We start from the raw sequence: 16,202 nt of genomic DNA on the forward strand, positions 1-16,202 counted from the left end.
GCAAGGTACAGACAGGGGCGCCTCGGGAGGAACAGTTGAGTCAAGACAGAAGGTTCAGGTGCTGGTGGGAGGGGACGTTGGATCATGCCAGGCAATTGTGGCGGTGAGTCTGGCGCTCTTCTGTTCATGGAACTTCACCGAAAGCGCTGCACATCACCTCGGTGCACGGGCCTGCTCTTTACCTTGCAACCCCGCCTTGTCCCTACCTACTCCATCCCACCAACCCAACTCCCGTTCCGCTTCTTGCTCACATCTTTCTTTTTCTCAGCCTCACTCACAACAATCCAAACGCGCAACTCGAACCACTCTCAAGGCACCCCTTTTGCCTACATACCTTCCAAGTTCAGAAATCTACACCCTTACGCCAACGCGCCAAACGCACCACTACAAACCCAGCCACACGCTCACGCGACAAAGCTCTTTCTCATGACTACCATCGAAAACCTTAAGACTATCGACCCCTTCGCGGACGCGGACGAGGGCGATGCCAACAACGCCCAGAAGAAGGGCCAGGACTACATTCACATCCGTATCCAACAGCGCAATGGCCGCAAGACTCTCACTACCATCCAGGGCCTGCCCAAGCGATTCGACCAGAAGAAGATCCTCAAGGTCATAAAGAAGAAGTTTGCCTGCAACGGCACCATCGTGGAGGACACGGACCTCGGCGAGGTTATTCAGCTCCAGGGTGCGTTTGCGATACGCAATCCAAGATGAAGATGACTGGGATGAAGCAAAGTATACTGACGTTGGTGGCACAGGTGACCAGCGCAAGGCCATTCACGACTTCCTCATCGATAAGCAGGAGGGTCTTGAGATGGACTCCAAGGTATGTCCCGCATCGGAACTTGTCCCACCTTCATCTACCTCTCCCAAGACACCGCCCGCATTCCATCCTCCCGAACCCATCCCCAAACATGCTAACCCGATTTCACTTTCCAGCTCGTCAAAGTCCACGGCTTCTAAACAAGCCGTCACTGCCAGGAGGCGCCGTCTCCCCCTCGCAGCCGACCGGATCCCGGTGACACCATCCCCTCGGGGAAGACGACACGATTACCGATCAGCTCCAATTACCTCTTCTCGTCCTTTTTTAGAATTTTTTACCCAGCTTGTCACACAAACAGAAACACTCGTGAAGAGGGTTAAAACCGATTAGCTCCGAGATTGGGACAAAGGACTGCTCTGAAAGGTCGATGCTAAAAAAACTTTTTTGCGGGGATGGAGAAAAACTGAGAGGATCTTAAAGGTGCCTGCGGGAGATTTACAGAACGATCCAACAACCTGTGACCCGGAATGGGGTTTTGAGGGGGCGACTCGGATCGCGTATGGTGTGTCACGCTGGAAACTGGCAATGGGATTTTCAATGGTCTTGGTGAGGCTTTTTCGAGGGCCTATTTTGTCAAATGCACCATTCTGTGACAGCAGGGTCGAACGACAACTTGAACAAGCATAAGATACGAACGATTACTACTTTTGAGCACTACATCGGGCCACAAATTCGTCGGCCCCAACTAGCTAGGTTCTGATGATCAGTGCTGCTGGCAAAGCTGCGAGAGGCCAACCATCAACACTTCGCGCGGCTGTTATCGGGTAACCCGACCGCCGCAGGACATGTGATGCAAAGGACACAGAGTGATTCGATACCGTCATTAGGATGCCCGACCCTCCCTGTCGTGTATCGCGTGCATTCCATGAGGTATCTCGTAAGTCACTGTCATGACAATGGGACAGCAAGTTCTCAGTGATGAATCTACTGGTTGAGGCTGAGGTTTGTTGCCCTACGTAATGTTGTGGTACTGCCCTCCACCCACTACCCCTTGTCTCGCTCGATCCTAACTTTTAGGCCTTCAATGTTGCGGCTCTACAACGGCGGGGTTTTCCTTCTTGAATCTGAACATTTTTGGTACTCTCTTACATGCCTGCTTGACTTTCTGTCGTCGAGAGAGTTTGTTCTTGGGCTCTTCATCTTCAGCCGGATTGGTTTGAGCTGAATTGACCTGGGCTGAGTCTCTTTGCTCAACTCGAACCTCATTGATTTTTCGGTTGACATTTGGAGCATCACTGGGAGACATCGGTCGTTGAGAGCTTGGCAAGGTTGTTTTGCTCGATTCTGGCCGTCGTTCCTCTGTCTGTTGCTTGTCGCTTTGGGCGCCATTGGGGGATGTCCGTAGTCGAGAGCTTGGTGATAATGGTCTGTTCAGTTCCGGTGGTTGTTGTGATCGTGCAGCGTCACAGAGATGACAGGGGCAGAAATAGGGTTCGGGGCATGCGAGTCGAATGATTTCACCCTTCTCGATATATTTTGTGGCCTTGATTGCGACGGTCCCCTCGGTGCCCTGTTCAAACATGGCGTTCGCATTGTCGTCTTTATACATCAGAAGGTCCGAAGGTCTGAAATGGAGAACGTGATTCCTGAATGCTAGGAAGCCGACGTCGATCCAAAACTCCAAAAGAAGCGTGTGGTGCTCAGCCGTCATGAGGTCTGCGTGCCTGGGAATGCCGCTCAGGCGTGGGTCGAAGTTTTTGTAGGCTCTCTTGACTGCTTGTGCTCTCTCTTCTGTCGATCCCAGCTAGAGTCCGAATATCTTAGTGCAAGGCGTTCCTGGCATCATGGTGGGAAACTCGGCTTCCCCAGAGAATATCACGTCGTCGTGATGATAGTCCCTGAGGGCTATTGTCGGTCCCCTAGGGAAGGTTATTACGGATGGTGAAGTTAAGGCCATTGGAGGTAACTGAAAACGGTTCGGTTTGTCACCGATTTTGTAAACATTGATGGAATGGAATGCTGATGAGGAAAGAAATTCGGCGAAAGCTCGGCAAGTGATGGTAGATAACCGAACGAAACCTCTTTGGGGATGTTGAAAGATCGAGAGGGTGGCGGCAAAAGAGGCAGACAGAAGAGCCGTGGGGGAAACGTACTGGAAAAGGAGACGATGGGTCGACTTCGCGAAAGAGAGGAAAGAGTAGTACCCAGTAAGGAGGGAAAGTACCTTATGGTGGGAAACGGTCAAAAGGTCGGTTGGAACACCAGTCCAAACAGCAGGAAGATTGCGCGCATGGCGGCGCGCCACCGATCAATAGCCATGTGGGCGTGATAGAAAGATCCACTGTCTGTTCCTGGCATGCGGGATAGTGCTGCTTCCACTCTTGTATTGATGTTTCTGAGTCTTAAAGCCCGAGTTCATCACACGGAGGGTACAGCCTATGTATGAGATTGAGTATGAAGAAAGCCAACCGATCAAAGTGAGAGAAAGATGGGACGCCATGTTTGAAACTAACAAGCAATGTGGTAGTAGAAGCTGCAGGAAAGTGTGACGTGACGATTGTCGCTGACTGGTTTGCGGCAAGCAACGAGGGCACGCCCAATGTCTAGTGCATGGCTGACTGCGCTTCCTGAATACCTAGGTATCTCGAGATAGTACTGCCCGCCCCGATATCACAAAGAGCGGGAGTTCCGGTACCTCCCTCCCGTGTCTGTCTGCGCCCAGAAGCGGCACCTCAGTGCTTTCTCTGGCACTATGATAACATGTGAATAGGTGACAAATGAACTGGAAAGCTTGATTCAACCTCGGCTTAATCTAGGTAACGGTATTCATACACCACCTCTCGCTCATGCCTGCTTCTGCGCAGCAAGCTTCTGTACTTTCCGCTCCTCCTCGTCGAGATGCTGCTTCTTGTAGTGGGCGATCACGTGGTCCAGGTTGGTCTGGGAACCAGCGACGACATTGCGCGCGGCATGGTTGGACAGCGCCCTGTGCAAGAGTTCAATCGTCAGCTTCCATAGGTCTTGCTACGTCTACCGCACAGTTCCTTCCCTATCTGTCACTTGTCGGGAAGGGGGGAGGCTCACTCGGGGAATCTGAGGTCAACGTCGCGGTTCGCAGGGGTGGAAAAGAAGAGAAGCCTGTCGAATCCGGCTTGCTCAACGGCCTTGGTGTGTAGCGCGTTCCTTTCCTTCCATGTCTCCTGCCAGTGGGCGTACTCCTGGATCTTCTTCGTCAAGTACGGCGGCTCGCCGTTCTGGCCGGGAGCGGTGATCTTGTAGACGACGTATGCGGAGGGGATGATCGCGACCACGGCCCAGAAGAAGCCCTGCAGACAAATGTAGGTCAGTATGGCTCTTTCATGACGCAAACGTAGCACGGTAACAGCGATTGGTCCCATCAATGTAGGGGTTTGTTCATGGGACGTACTCCGATGGGCTCCTCGACGGTGTGAGCGTGGTGGCCGTGGTCGCCTCCAGAAGCGTAGGATCTCGATTGGCGCAGGCCAGTCAGCCGTGACTGACGCGCGATGCAGACAGCCCGCGTTCGAATGGCCTGCATCGTGAATGACGTTGCGAAGCGATGTCAATTGACGATTGGGATTCGGTTTATGGGGGCACAGCGTCGAACTGAAGAGGGATCCTCGGGGTGTGGAGGTTAAACCCAAGGCCGGAGGAGCGTCACTTTTCCTGGATAAGCGCTAGCGCGCTCAATGGCGGCTACGGCGTTTATTCGCACCAATCATTGGCTGCCGAATTCAAATAAGTGAGTTCGCCCTCTTACTGGGGCATCTGGAGACAGCTTGGCCAGACGGATGACTTCGGCAGGTTTCTATTTCGTGATGATAAACTGTCCTTTTTCGCAGTTGACTCATTCTCGGTTCTTGAGGTGCTTATAAAGGCGTGCGTTCTCTTCAACTGAACGCATTGCATTATATTGTCGCGGTCCACATCAGTTGTTGAGCTCATTTCAGTTTCCCCTACAGCCACCAACCTCCATTGACACCGGGCTGAAGTTGAAGTTCGGATAACTGGTGGTGATATCCTCAACCACATAACCAACTTAGGTCGACTTCGACCTGTCAACCACATTGTTTCCACAACATACCACTGGATCTCAGACACTGCCGGCTTTCAAAATGGCGCCACGAAATCCCACTAGCGCAGCTCTTTTCCCTTTTACTATCTTCATGGTAATCTTCGGCCTCGTCTTCCTCGCATCATCCGCCTCCGCCTTGGCAGCCCCTGTTGCGCCCTCACCACCAGCTGAGGTCGAACTCATCTGCCACACAGACAATGCGGCAGAATGTTACCCTAAAATCTTCCAACCGACAGAGGAGTTCCAGACTGTTCACGATGACCAAGAACTGCCGCACGGGCTTCATATTCGCATGAACATCAACACGGGCAAAAAGGAAGCCAAGATCAACGACCCTGATGAGAAGACCCCGGGGCTCGAGGGCCTTCCTACGGACCGCTCGATCGTAGTCGTGGACTCGGACAAGGCCCCCGATGCAGATATCCCCAAAGACGCGCCCAAGTACGAGTCTGCAGGCATAGTCAAGCAGCCACAGCAGGAGTCGGGCGAGTTTTACACCCACCTTGAGTTCGTCAAGAAGGGCGCTCACGGAAGTGATCTCCCCATCGACGAGGCCCTCGAATTTCTTGAGGACATCTCTCACGACATCTACTACGGCCTCAAAATCGTAGAGACCTTTGACACCGTCAAGTCCCTCCTCTGTCTCATGGTCGACCCCAAGACCCCGGCCCCGGCCGAGGGTGCCGTGCCCCGTGACCAGCAAGCCGCCGCCATCATCTCCGGCGCGCTACAGAACAACCCCACAGCGCTCGAAGAAGTGACCAAGGTCTGGCCCCAGCTGATGAGCACGTCGTGCCGCTCACCCCATAAGGCACCGGAGCTCAAGCTCCGCGACGGGTTCTACTCACCGTTCGTACCAGCAGCGGACGACAATGATCACGACACCCTCCGCGCGGCGAACAAGGCCAAAGCGCAGGTCCACGCCATAAAGGGCCTGATCAAGAGCCCGACGATCCGAGACGACTTCATCGCCAACAAGGGCATGGACCGCATCCTTGAGGTTCTCGGGCCCCAGGACGCCCAATGGGAGGCGGCGCAGCGCAAGGCTGGGCAGTTCGTTCTGGACAGCTTCCTCGACGAGGACATGGGCGCCGAGGTGGGTATGTGGCCCCTCTTCAAGGCGTCCGAGGCGGACAAGTCCAAGAGGATCGCCGACCGCGTCAGCGATGAGAACTGGAAGATCGCCGTGAAGGGTATCATGGAGAAGAACAAGGGAGACGAGAACCACTGGAGCCGAGATTTGTACAACCGGCTGGATGCGCACGAGAGGGCGCAACTAAAGTTGATTGCAAAGGAGGAGTTGTAAAAGTGCGGATACCAGATGCAATAGAGCGCATGATGTATGCTCAAGTTTCCGATTGCCACCGGTACCAATGGCTGTCGGCCCTGCTGTAACCTTCATCATCTCAGACTTGAATTGAAGGAAACGAAGATGGAAATCACCTGTTGGGTCCGATGCCACCGTGGTTCCGGTAGTGACAGCCCAGCACTTGGGGGAGATTGTCCGGTTTTTTTTTACCCCCAGCGCATACTACATTAACCTTGCGGAGCAATTCAAAGACCATATAATCACGGCGAAAGCAGAAGCGGAAGAGTGTTCATGTAATTTTGGTATCTCTTCGTTGAATTCATTCCCATTTTGAGGCTCAAACTTTTTAGCGGACAACGATGTTGTATTGAACTATCATCGCCCAAACAACATGGTAGCGGCCTAGCCTTGCTACCAAATCCATTTCCCGTTTCGCCTGATGCCCGTTTGAATGCAAGAACCTCCCTAAGACAGCCCACAACCATCCTCTACTTCAGAGGAATGAAACGAGAAGAGTGCGTGGCACCAATACCGGGTCTACCGTGCTTGACAGGCTTGCTGTTGGATTATTAGTGCTGTCCTGTAGAGGATTGGTTTGCTCTGTCGAGAGCCATGGTGGACCGGGGCAACGTACTAAGAGATAGAGAACTCGGCGAGGTAGTGACCAACCATCTCGGGCTTGATCTCAACCTGGTTGAACTCCTTGCCGGAGTAGATGCCAATGACGGAGCCGATCATCTCGGGGACGACAATCATGTCACGCAGGTGGGTCTTGACGAGGTCGGGCTTCTCGTTGGGCTTAGCCTCCTGCTTAGCCTTGCGGAGCTTCTTGATCAAGCCCATGGGGCGGCGCTTGAGACCACGGTTGATGCGCCGGCGGGCACGGGCGTGGACGACATCGCGGAGCTGCTCGGAGTCGAGGTCAAGGAGACTGTTGGAAGAGAACCAATGTTAGCCTGGACAGCTCTCTTTCGTAACATATTTCCTGCTGGCTTCTCGAATCGTAGGGTTGGAAAGCGATGATAGGATCATTCGACTGTCGTCGATCGTGGGGTGCTGATGGCAGAATGATGCATTTCATGTGGGCTAGACGTACGCGTCAAGGTCGATTCCGCGGTAGGAAAACTTGCGGAACGCTCTTCTCTTCTTGAGCTCGGCAGCCTCCTCAGCGTTCTGTACGAGATCCTCCAGTCAGCCTACTGTTCTGTGCAGCCACCAAAAGTCGCATTCGTCGGCCAGCCATCGTGATGGTAGGCTCGCGTCCATCGAATTGATTTTATTTTCTTCCAGCGCTCAGGAGAGAGGGGAGCAGGGTCGCACGTACGTATTCGGGGTCGTCAGCCATCTTTGCGGTCGTGAGTTGTCAGGAGATTCGCTTTCGATGCGGTCTATCGAAGGCGAATGAGCTGAATTGCCGGTGGTGTCGAAGTTTTGGAGAGGGCGCTGGGGCTACGGTCGCTTGGAGGTTTCGCTTGTTCCTGCGCGCTGAACGGGCCCGCTTTACTTTTTTCGTAGGGTTCAGTTGCCCTCCCCCCGCAGTCATGTGATTCTTTTGTGCACCTCGCTTGGGCGAACCGTCAGGCGCTTTGACCACTCGTCTCCTTTCCCGCTCCGGCCACTTATCCCTTCTCCACCACCACCGGAAATGTCGTTGCTGGCCGGTGGTGTAGAAAGCGGCCGCCCGGTAGGAGACGGCCTCCGCTTTCCACTTATGCGGCCAACGTCCCCGAGGTATCCACTTGACTTTTCATCTCAGATTGTCTTTATTTGGTCAAGATAACCAAAGTTGCTGTTTTCACAATGCGTGTATGCTCTTGACAGTCGGAAATGAAGACCGGAAGAAGGCATCTCTCCTTCCTGGCCATAGATGCACATCTCATCAATTCGAACAACCAGCTTTCGGCTGGGACCTAACATGAGAGGGTTCTTGCTAATACATCAGTCGCCTTGTCGATTTCCAGCTGCTTTCGTCTCGCCGCTATCGGCGTCTATTCGGTACTGCTTAGAGCCGAGTCTCAGAGTTCACAGAGTTCACACGAGGGAGTTGTAAGCGTGCTTCTGGCAATCCTGGCTGCTCGGAATGTGTTAAACTGCAACAGACAGAAAAAAGATCTAGCAATTGGTTCTATGCAAATTTGAATCGCTCTCTCATATGGTGGAGTGAGTTGTGCCCAAGTGCCGTAATACCTGTATCACACGTTCTTCAGGAGTAACATCGTGCCCAAAGACAACTAAGCCGAGATGAAGAGCTACGGTTGGCGACAACCACAGAGGCAGTCGCGAGTATCGATCCACCCGATCATCAATGACGAAATGGGTGCAATCATAACGTTGGTTCAATCAGCGAAACTTAAGAGAAACAAAATGATAAATGTTACCCGGCTGACGTGCATCCGCACTCGCCTTTCACATTGGCAATGGGACGGCCCTAATTGCGATGCCCGTGTCCTGGAGTCGGCCCCGGGTCCTCTGTAGATCGGGGCGCGGCGGACTGTATGAACGCGCGTCAAAAGGTGGTGGCAACCCTAAGTCTACTGCTTTGCACCACCAACAGTCAGAGTAGTAGGAGGGAGAGCTTACGAACGGCACAATGTGTGTCATTCCTGCACACATGCTGTTACCTGAGGACCAAAACACTTCATGACCAGAGCTCACACTACGCAGTTTCATAGAGCGTTCCGTTGACCGCACCATTTTCCACCAAGGCCTTCCACTAAAAAGAAAAACTAAAAAACGTAACGGAACGAAGAATCCTCAGCGGCCTCGGAGCACGAGACTCGCTGTACAACCCAGGTAGTTGGAGTTGGCAGCAGTTGCTTGTATATACACCGCCAGAGCGTTTACTCCATCTAGCCCAACTACACATATGTACGAAGAAGGATCCAACTATGTACGTGTCGAAGTAAAGGTATATACGTTCCAATCCCCCATCAAAGACAGACATTTCCACCCATGAAAAGTCCCATACACGCCGTTGCCCCCAAGCCACAGCCTTAACCTTCCCTCAGATACTCTTGAAGACATCCAAACTCGACAACGCAGTGCCGGGCCACGAGAACATGGTGTTGGAAGGGCAGCTGGAGCCTAGGGCTTGGTTGTTCATCCACCCAACCTCCCAGTAGTACACACCCTTGCCGTTCTTCACGGCGGCGACAACGGCGGCGACCCTTTTCATGAAAGTCGTCTGGCCGGCGGCGGAGAAGGGAATATCTTTGAGGTCGCTCGGGAAGGCGTATGCGGGACTCGGGCAGCTCGTGGGCCAGTTGGTCTCGGCAACGACGATTTCCTTGCCCCATTTGTTGGCCAGGTTGGTCAGGCTCGTCTTGAGGGCGGACAGGGTGGCACCGGAGCCATAAAAGGGGTAGTAGGAGACGCCCATCATGTCAAAGTCGGCGACCTTGAGCAGGTTCTGGGCGAATAGGTTGGTGTACCAGTTGTTCTGGGCGTTCCAATCCCAGCCGTTGTCGAGGTGGATCATGATCTTTGGCTTCGGGCTGAGGGTGGAGTCCTTGATGCCGTACGCGGCCGAGTTGAGGAGGCGGGCGACGTTGCTCCAGTTAGAGGTCCTGCCCGTGTTGAAGAGCAGGCCGGCGCGGATCTCGTTGCCGATGGAGATGATGGCGGGCGGGACGCCGGCCTTTTGGAAAGCGTTGCTGACCTCGAGGGTATAGTTGTACAATCGCCAGCTAAGGTTCTCAATGTCCGAGGGCCAGCCCGAAGGGATGCCCTGCTTGGCCGGGTCGGCCCAGGTGTCGCTGAAGTGCAGCGTGAGGTAGACAGACAGGCCCTGCGCCTTGGCGCGCTTCGCGAGAGCGAGGTTGTAGTCGAGGTTGTAGTCGCCGTTGGAAGGGTTGACCCAAACGCGCTGACGGACCGAGTTGACGCCGGCGTTCTTGAGGATCACCTCGAGGGACTGCGAGGCGCCGGCGCTGCTCTTGTACTTGATACCGGCCTTCTCCTCAATGGGCGCCGAGGACCAGTCCGCGCCCTTGTAGGTGAGCGCGGCATTGGCCGTGGAAAGGGCAAGGAGGAAGACGGAGGCGAGGGAGGCCAGCATCTTGGGCAACGATGATCGATCGACGATGGCACTGACCTTTGTCTTTTCTTTCGGACGCTACTTAAAGGGGCTGAGAAGGGGAAAAGAAGGGAAAGGATATCCTTCGAGTTGAGGAAAGAAAATCGGCAAAGAACGAGCGAGCTTTCTCAATTTCTTGGGCAAGTCTTGTTCTACCTAGGTAGGGGAGGGTATATACTTACCTCCAACGCCTGCCCCCTTTTCCAGAATATCAACTAGCCGGAGAGGGCCATCCCGTCCCTTGCTCTAATTGACGGGATTACACGAACTCATTCCTTGGAAATCCCCGCTTCCAGAGTCTCCCTCGGGAGCAAATACTCACTGGCAATCAGGAGACAGCACGCAACAAGACTTTACCCTGTCGGTATTAAGCTGCCTCGCTGTCGTCTTCCCCCTCCCGTCAGACTAACAAGACCGAGGGGGGGAGCTGACAGGCATCCGTTTGCCTCAGACATATTAGAGCGAAGAAGCGACGAACCAGCCGCTTGTTAGCGCATCCGGCACCGCCAGAAGTAGAAAAGTACAGAGTATCATGGGCATTCCTGGCTGTGGAGAGTTTGACGTTTCATCGCGCGACTCCAGGTCAGGGTAGGACCGGTGACTTCGCCAATCACGAAATGTCTTTCTCCACACCTGGCTGCCTTTTGCCTTTTCTGTCAACGATACCTCCCGGGCTTTGGTTGCTCGGGTTCCCTCTGCAGGCTCACCAAAGCCCCCCCCCCCTCAGGTGATCAACCTCATCCCAAGAGTCCTAAGGCCATTCTCGGCGGCAGCCAACCCGCTGTTTTTAATCAACATGCCACCCTGCTGTCGTCAACACAGAGCGTGGATCGAAAGGGGGGGCCGAAACGACCTGGTGCGGCTTGCACTCCGTACCCGAGATGAAGGCCGAGGGAGGCGTTCGTTGTTCTTTTGATGTTTCTGTTTTCCGAGAAGTGAGTGGGTTCCGAGGACGAAATAACCCAAGTCCGTAAGCGCTGTCCTTTGGGTGAGATGAATGTTTCGGCGTTCGGTTCTGGGACCTGGTGTTGTTTGCTCCCGGCTAGACCGGAAGACAAGGGGATGTCGAAATAAGCTTGGGGGTCGGAGCAACGATCCGAACGCCTGCATCATTTGTCTGGCTCATCGCAGCAGGCGACATCACCGCACTTCCCTCCTAAGTCAAAGCTACGATCATTTCACTTCAGTGAATGGTTAATTGACGTGGCCGTCATTGCGTCCGTCTTCCGTCCATGCTGGTTCGAATGCCCCGATTGTGTACATTGCTGGCTGCAATTTCATCCCTCCGTTCGATAAAACATCTCACACCGACGAGCCTCGATCCCCCCGCCCGTCTCTCGGCTCAATTGCTATGGCAGCCATCCCGCTCTTCGCTGCACCTTTCGACACTGCCGGATGCACTCGTGACAGCGGCGGCGCCACTGTCGTGCATTTGAGGAGCCCACAATTGACCGGTTACGGGCTTGGCTCTGGACGCGCGCCAATGGCATATCTCGAACAGAGTTGAGCACGAACTCTGAAAACCATGAGACCGTTGCTAGCCCCGGAACTTGGTCTTCTTCAAGAAGGAGATTCGTGGACTGTTATGGCCCCCTTCGACCCCGGAGTTTGCCATTGTCAATGTCTAAAACCCCAGGATTGGCCCATTATAGGTCGCATGTCTGCCGGGTACTACCCGGAGAATAAGCCCTTCCATTTCGTCTAGCAGTAGCAATGTGCGATGAGTTGCTCTTGCTACCTACTATTAGGTAAGCTACAGCCTGGTCCTGGCTTAGTTTGTCGGCGATTCAAGTGTCTCACGCGCCAATAACATATGCTTCTTACGGTGGCTGGGTAGAGGTGACGCAGCAGAAGGTCTTGTCGTCCTCTGATGTAAGACTCAGTCTGAAGGTGCTTCTGCACTCGCCTTGAAAGCTCATAAACCCTCAGAATTCTCTGTCGCATTGCTCTTATCATCAGTTACTACGCGGCTTCTAAAGGTAAGCTACACGGTAAGAGGGGGGGGGGGGGGGTTGCTTTGCTCGTGATGGAGCGACCTCACCTCGGGCTGACAAGGGCATTTGTTACCTGAGAAGCAACGCAGACGCCTATCGACAGTGACAAATCGTTGTTGGCAAGGTTCGCCATTGACGGCTCCCATCATGCCTAACAAACAAGCTTCACAAACATTTTTATGACGACAACCCATTCGGCGTCGATCCCGGGCTAGCAGACGTGACAAGTAAATCCGACCTATGACTTGGAATGAAAGTCTGCATCCAAGAGCCACCCCAGAGGCACCTCCAAACACCCGGCATCACCCAAATCCTGATTGGGAACCGGCTAGCGGCAAACCTGAACCGAGGCAACCCAAAGTGAACCACTCACTGTGGAATTGCCGAAACATATGGGAAAGGCTAAACCGAGACCAAGCCATCGGGTTGGCCCATGGACCCAAAAGGATAAACAGACACATCTTCCGTCCTTCTTTATAGTTTACGTATTCTGATAACCCAACCGACAGGTGGCTGAGAGGGAGCGAGGGTCACGCTGCTCGCGGCGTTTCTGAGAGTGTGGACAAGGACCATACATAATCTCGCTCCTTCACCACGACATAGCTACTCTTAAGCATCGAGCAGTATCGCCAACCGAGTCACGCCAAAACCTACAGCATTCTTGGGGTACGATATGATCGAACCCACCCCGTCGCCGCTCGTGTCTGCGTATCCAACTTTCGCGTACCACCGCTCCCGGACACAGTCCACCAAACTCTCCATCTCAGAATCCCGGCCTCCTCCGCTTGCCGCCGAGTCAGGACTCCGCACCACGGGGCATGATACCTCTTCGCCTCCCCGACCTAGGTCCCCAAATCCATGTTGCCCTTGTCCTCGGTAGACGTGCATGTGTAAAGCCGAGGCGGGGAGGGGGGTATGAAACACTTTACCAAAGCGGCAGTATCTTGTATCTTTATACTTCGTCCATTTCCCTGGCGACGGGATGGAGGTCTATCACTACGCTGTTTAGAATTCACGGCAACAATATCTCCACACATTCACACACTCACTCTCACATGTCACCCGCCTACATCAATCACAAGCTGTCCATGAACACGTTCCCTCCGATGAGAGTCCACCAACCCTTCTTCCCCACGCCTCTCGAAAACTAGAATGTACTAGTGGTGGGAAACGAGCATCAGCAAGACCGGTCAAGAGCGTTTCCCTCATACTTCATACAGAACCGCGAATGCATGGCAGCAGAACGATCCTCGCGTCCATTCAGAAGGAAAACACGCGCACCGGCCAGGGCTCCTCGCGCGGCAGGCAAGACGTATCCAGGTAGGTCTCCCTACTGGCGGATGAGCTTGCAGAGAAACAGAAAACCCTGGGCGTTGGTGGTCGGCCAGCCAGGCTGGCTGCCACACGTCAATCACATGGTGCGCAACCGCACTTACCCAATCCTCGGCACCTTCGCCTCGACCACCACCACAAGTGCGCGGGAAGGTCGTCCGAACTGGGCTTTGTTTGTCGTACAGGCAGCTGTCAAGACTTGTAATCGTGCTGATGTTATGCCCAGGTAGGCAGCACGAAGCTACAAACACATCCTGTTCGTTTGCACCAAGGGAACCCCTCGTTGGAGGAAGTGGTAGTTCGGTCTGTTTGACCACCAGCTCGTGATGTCATCAAATTCATGTGCTTGAAAACTCGAAATGTGCTAAAATTCGAATATGCTCTGCCTGAGCTGTCCTGGCTGTAGAACCCCGCTATCAGCCGTCATGTGTTAATCGCGTTAAACACCGTGAACCCGTTTCCGTAGTATGTCAGCCCTAATCCCAAATACCATCCTTACCTTGTACGACCGTGGTAGTATGCCTACATCGTTAGTCTTCCTGCGAGAGGACAAACGAAGCCCAAAAAGCCAAGCCTCCACCAAACGCTGCATGTCTTGGTCCAGAGATGGACCGTTTCCTTCCGACTCTGAAACTCCGTGGTTCCGAAACTCCGCTCCGTCTGTATGTGCATTTTGAATGTGTGCCGTATAGACTAGCCGATGCAACGAAAGCACAGACAATCTGCAAAATGAAATAAAAAGTAGTACCGTGCAGCTTGCTTGCGTTAGGTAGCCAGTATAAATCCGCCTACATCGCATGTGTCGGGACGGCGATGCCCGGTACGTGAAGGTGTTGCGCCCTGGCAAACGCACCTGTCAGGATTTCAATGTGGTTCACAAACGACTCGGCAGTCATGTTATGACCCTTGTCCGCTTTGCTTTCCTCAGTGACCCAGTCAGATCCCCAAACCTCTGGAGGAATGATCGAGTTCTTGTACAGGGCGATCCGAACAGGCCACTCGAGGTGCTGCCACCAGGAGCTGGTGGCTTCGAATTGCGAAACAATGCCCATAACCTCTCTGCGCGCGACGCCGTCCAACCACCACACGGCCGACTCATAACCCTTAAGCAGCGCAAAGAAGCTGGCGAGAATGGTCAAGGCGCGAGGGCGGCGTTCTTCTAACAAGTCGATGAACCGCTTCGAGACCGTAGCAGGGAAAGCAAGGGCAGCACCACGATGAGGCAGTTTATGCGCCCAATTCAGTACAGCAACAGCGTGTTGGTACGACTGTCTCGTTGACATGGCCATGATGACGTCTTCGCCCTGGAGCTCTTCCTCCAGGTTGTCAAGCAACTTTCCGAAAAAGGAGTTGGGTGATGTTGCGTCTAGGTCCAGCTGGAGGACAGGCTGAGAGTCAATGATGGGAATGACAACACCGCTGTTGCGGATCCAGGGCCAGGATGTCGCCACGACCGTCTTGACCCCTTGAAATGCGTGGAACCACGAAAGCGGCAGCGAGTAGGCGCTGGCGGGATCGTTGGGGTCGGCCTCGTCGCGGATAAAAATACGGGAAGCGGTCGACTGGAAGGCGATGAGAGCGGCTGTGAGGAAGAGAGCCTCGGCGTTGGCCTCCGTGATGCCGTTTTGGAGACAAGCGCAGTACGCGGCCAGTGAAGAGGCCATGTAAGAGTGCGAGGCTCGTATGAGAGTCTTGTCGTCGGGATTTAGGGAGCGCAAGTGCAACGCTGACACAGCGAGCATGGCATCCGCCAGATAATCGGCACCGCCGAAGGCCAGCTTCGGGACCGTGTTCATCCAGATATCGTGAGTGGCGGGCGTGTTGACCACCAGGGTATGGGATGTCATTGACGTGAATTGGTGCATCAGGCGCAGCTCCAGAAGTCGATTGCTAGTCGTCGTGGTAGCGGAAATGGCGGTGGTAGTGGGCATGGTGTAGAGCGGCGTGTAGTTCATGGTAGGAGGCGAGCCGGCGAAGGACGGCGTTTTGCCTCGATTCGAACCAAGGGCGGAAGGCGAAGGTGCGGCGGACGAAGCTCTGTCGATGGGAGAGTGTGATGATTGGGTGTTCGATGGTGTCAAGGCGGTGAGAAGGTCGTCAAGGATGTCCGGGTTCTCAAAGTCACAAGGCACGCCGTGCTTGACGCAATTGCCGCATCTCGGATGGACTTCATCGCACTTTCGACAAGGTAGAGTATTAGTCGTTGGACGAGTAGGACGTCGTCGTGGATGAGACAGGGGTAGAGCACGGAGACGGGGCGACAGTACCTTGATCTTGCGCGACTTGCACCGCTTGCAACCAGCTCTCGACTTCTTGTGCGATCTCCTGGGAGGCATGTCGTGCCACCAGAAGGGAAGGGAGGAAGGGGTTTAGGGGAAGAAGAATGGTGATCAGAGGCTGAGGTGACAGGGCCGGACTTGCAGTCCGCGGGGTTCCCACTCTATAAGGTAGAATGTCGACGGCCTAGTTCGTCTTCACGTGCCGTCAACGGAACAATACAGTTGACGTCGACGTCTTCCTCTGGGGGGTCCTCAAACGTGGCTGGCTGAAGCGCATGACAGCCAGGCAGGGCAGCCTTTGGAAGGATATCGAAAGCGAAGAGACGAAATTCAGGGAAGGGCGAGGCAGAG

The 16,202-nt window shown here is 54.2% G+C and overlaps 7 protein-coding genes across 7 annotated transcripts; 2 read left to right on the forward strand and 5 right to left on the reverse strand.

Moving 5' to 3' along the window:
- Positions 1–84: 84 nt before the first annotated feature.
- On the forward strand, positions 85–966 carry CH63R_11644 (Translation initiation factor SUI1; the record flags this gene model as incomplete). Its single annotated transcript, XM_018306618.1, has 4 exons — positions 85–103; positions 269–688; positions 762–829; positions 943–966. The coding sequence occupies 4 exons, from the start codon at positions 85–87 to the stop codon at positions 964–966; spliced, it is 531 nt and encodes a 176-aa protein (XP_018153459.1).
- Positions 967–1,847: 881 nt separating this feature from the next.
- On the reverse strand, positions 1,848–2,477 carry CH63R_11645 (uncharacterized protein; the record flags this gene model as incomplete). The annotated part of the gene is made up of 1 exon (XM_018306619.1): positions 1,848–2,477. One exon carries the CDS (start codon positions 2,475–2,477, stop codon positions 1,848–1,850), a length of 630 nt encoding a protein of 209 aa, XP_018153460.1.
- Positions 2,478–3,610: 1,133 nt separating this feature from the next.
- On the reverse strand, positions 3,611–4,325 carry CH63R_11646 (NADH-ubiquinone oxidoreductase 17.8 kDa subunit; the record flags this gene model as incomplete). The annotated part of the gene is made up of 3 exons (XM_018306620.1): positions 3,611–3,752; positions 3,851–4,092; positions 4,194–4,325. 3 exons carry the CDS (start codon positions 4,323–4,325, stop codon positions 3,611–3,613), a joined length of 516 nt encoding a protein of 171 aa, XP_018153461.1.
- Positions 4,326–4,902: 577 nt separating this feature from the next.
- On the forward strand, positions 4,903–6,168 carry CH63R_11647 (Nucleotide exchange factor SIL1; the record flags this gene model as incomplete). The annotated part of the gene is made up of 1 exon (XM_018306621.1): positions 4,903–6,168. The coding sequence occupies one exon, from the start codon at positions 4,903–4,905 to the stop codon at positions 6,166–6,168; it is 1,266 nt and encodes a 421-aa protein (XP_018153462.1).
- A 491-nt stretch (positions 6,169–6,659) lies between these two features.
- CH63R_11648 (40S ribosomal protein S15) lies at positions 6,660–7,516 on the reverse strand (the record flags this gene model as incomplete). The annotated part of the gene is made up of 4 exons (XM_018306622.1): positions 6,660–6,729; positions 6,806–7,102; positions 7,268–7,344; positions 7,496–7,516. 4 exons carry the CDS (start codon positions 7,514–7,516, stop codon positions 6,660–6,662), a joined length of 465 nt encoding a protein of 154 aa, XP_018153463.1.
- Positions 7,517–9,175: 1,659 nt separating this feature from the next.
- Positions 9,176–10,228, reverse strand: CH63R_11649 (Arabinogalactan endo-beta-1,4-galactanase; the record flags this gene model as incomplete). Its single annotated transcript, XM_018306623.1, has 1 exon — positions 9,176–10,228. One exon carries the CDS (start codon positions 10,226–10,228, stop codon positions 9,176–9,178), a length of 1,053 nt encoding a protein of 350 aa, XP_018153464.1.
- A 4,132-nt stretch (positions 10,229–14,360) lies between these two features.
- On the reverse strand, positions 14,361–15,908 carry CH63R_11650 (C6 zinc finger protein; the record flags this gene model as incomplete). The annotated part of the gene is made up of 1 exon (XM_018306624.1): positions 14,361–15,908. One exon carries the CDS (start codon positions 15,906–15,908, stop codon positions 14,361–14,363), a length of 1,548 nt encoding a protein of 515 aa, XP_018153465.1.
- Between the last annotated feature and the right edge of the window lie 294 nt (positions 15,909–16,202).

The sequence above is a fragment of the Colletotrichum higginsianum genome, chromosome 8 (assembly GCF_001672515.1).
Source record: "Colletotrichum higginsianum IMI 349063 chromosome 8, whole genome shotgun sequence".
In the NCBI taxonomy this organism is placed as follows: domain Eukaryota; kingdom Fungi; phylum Ascomycota; class Sordariomycetes; order Glomerellales; family Glomerellaceae; genus Colletotrichum; species Colletotrichum higginsianum.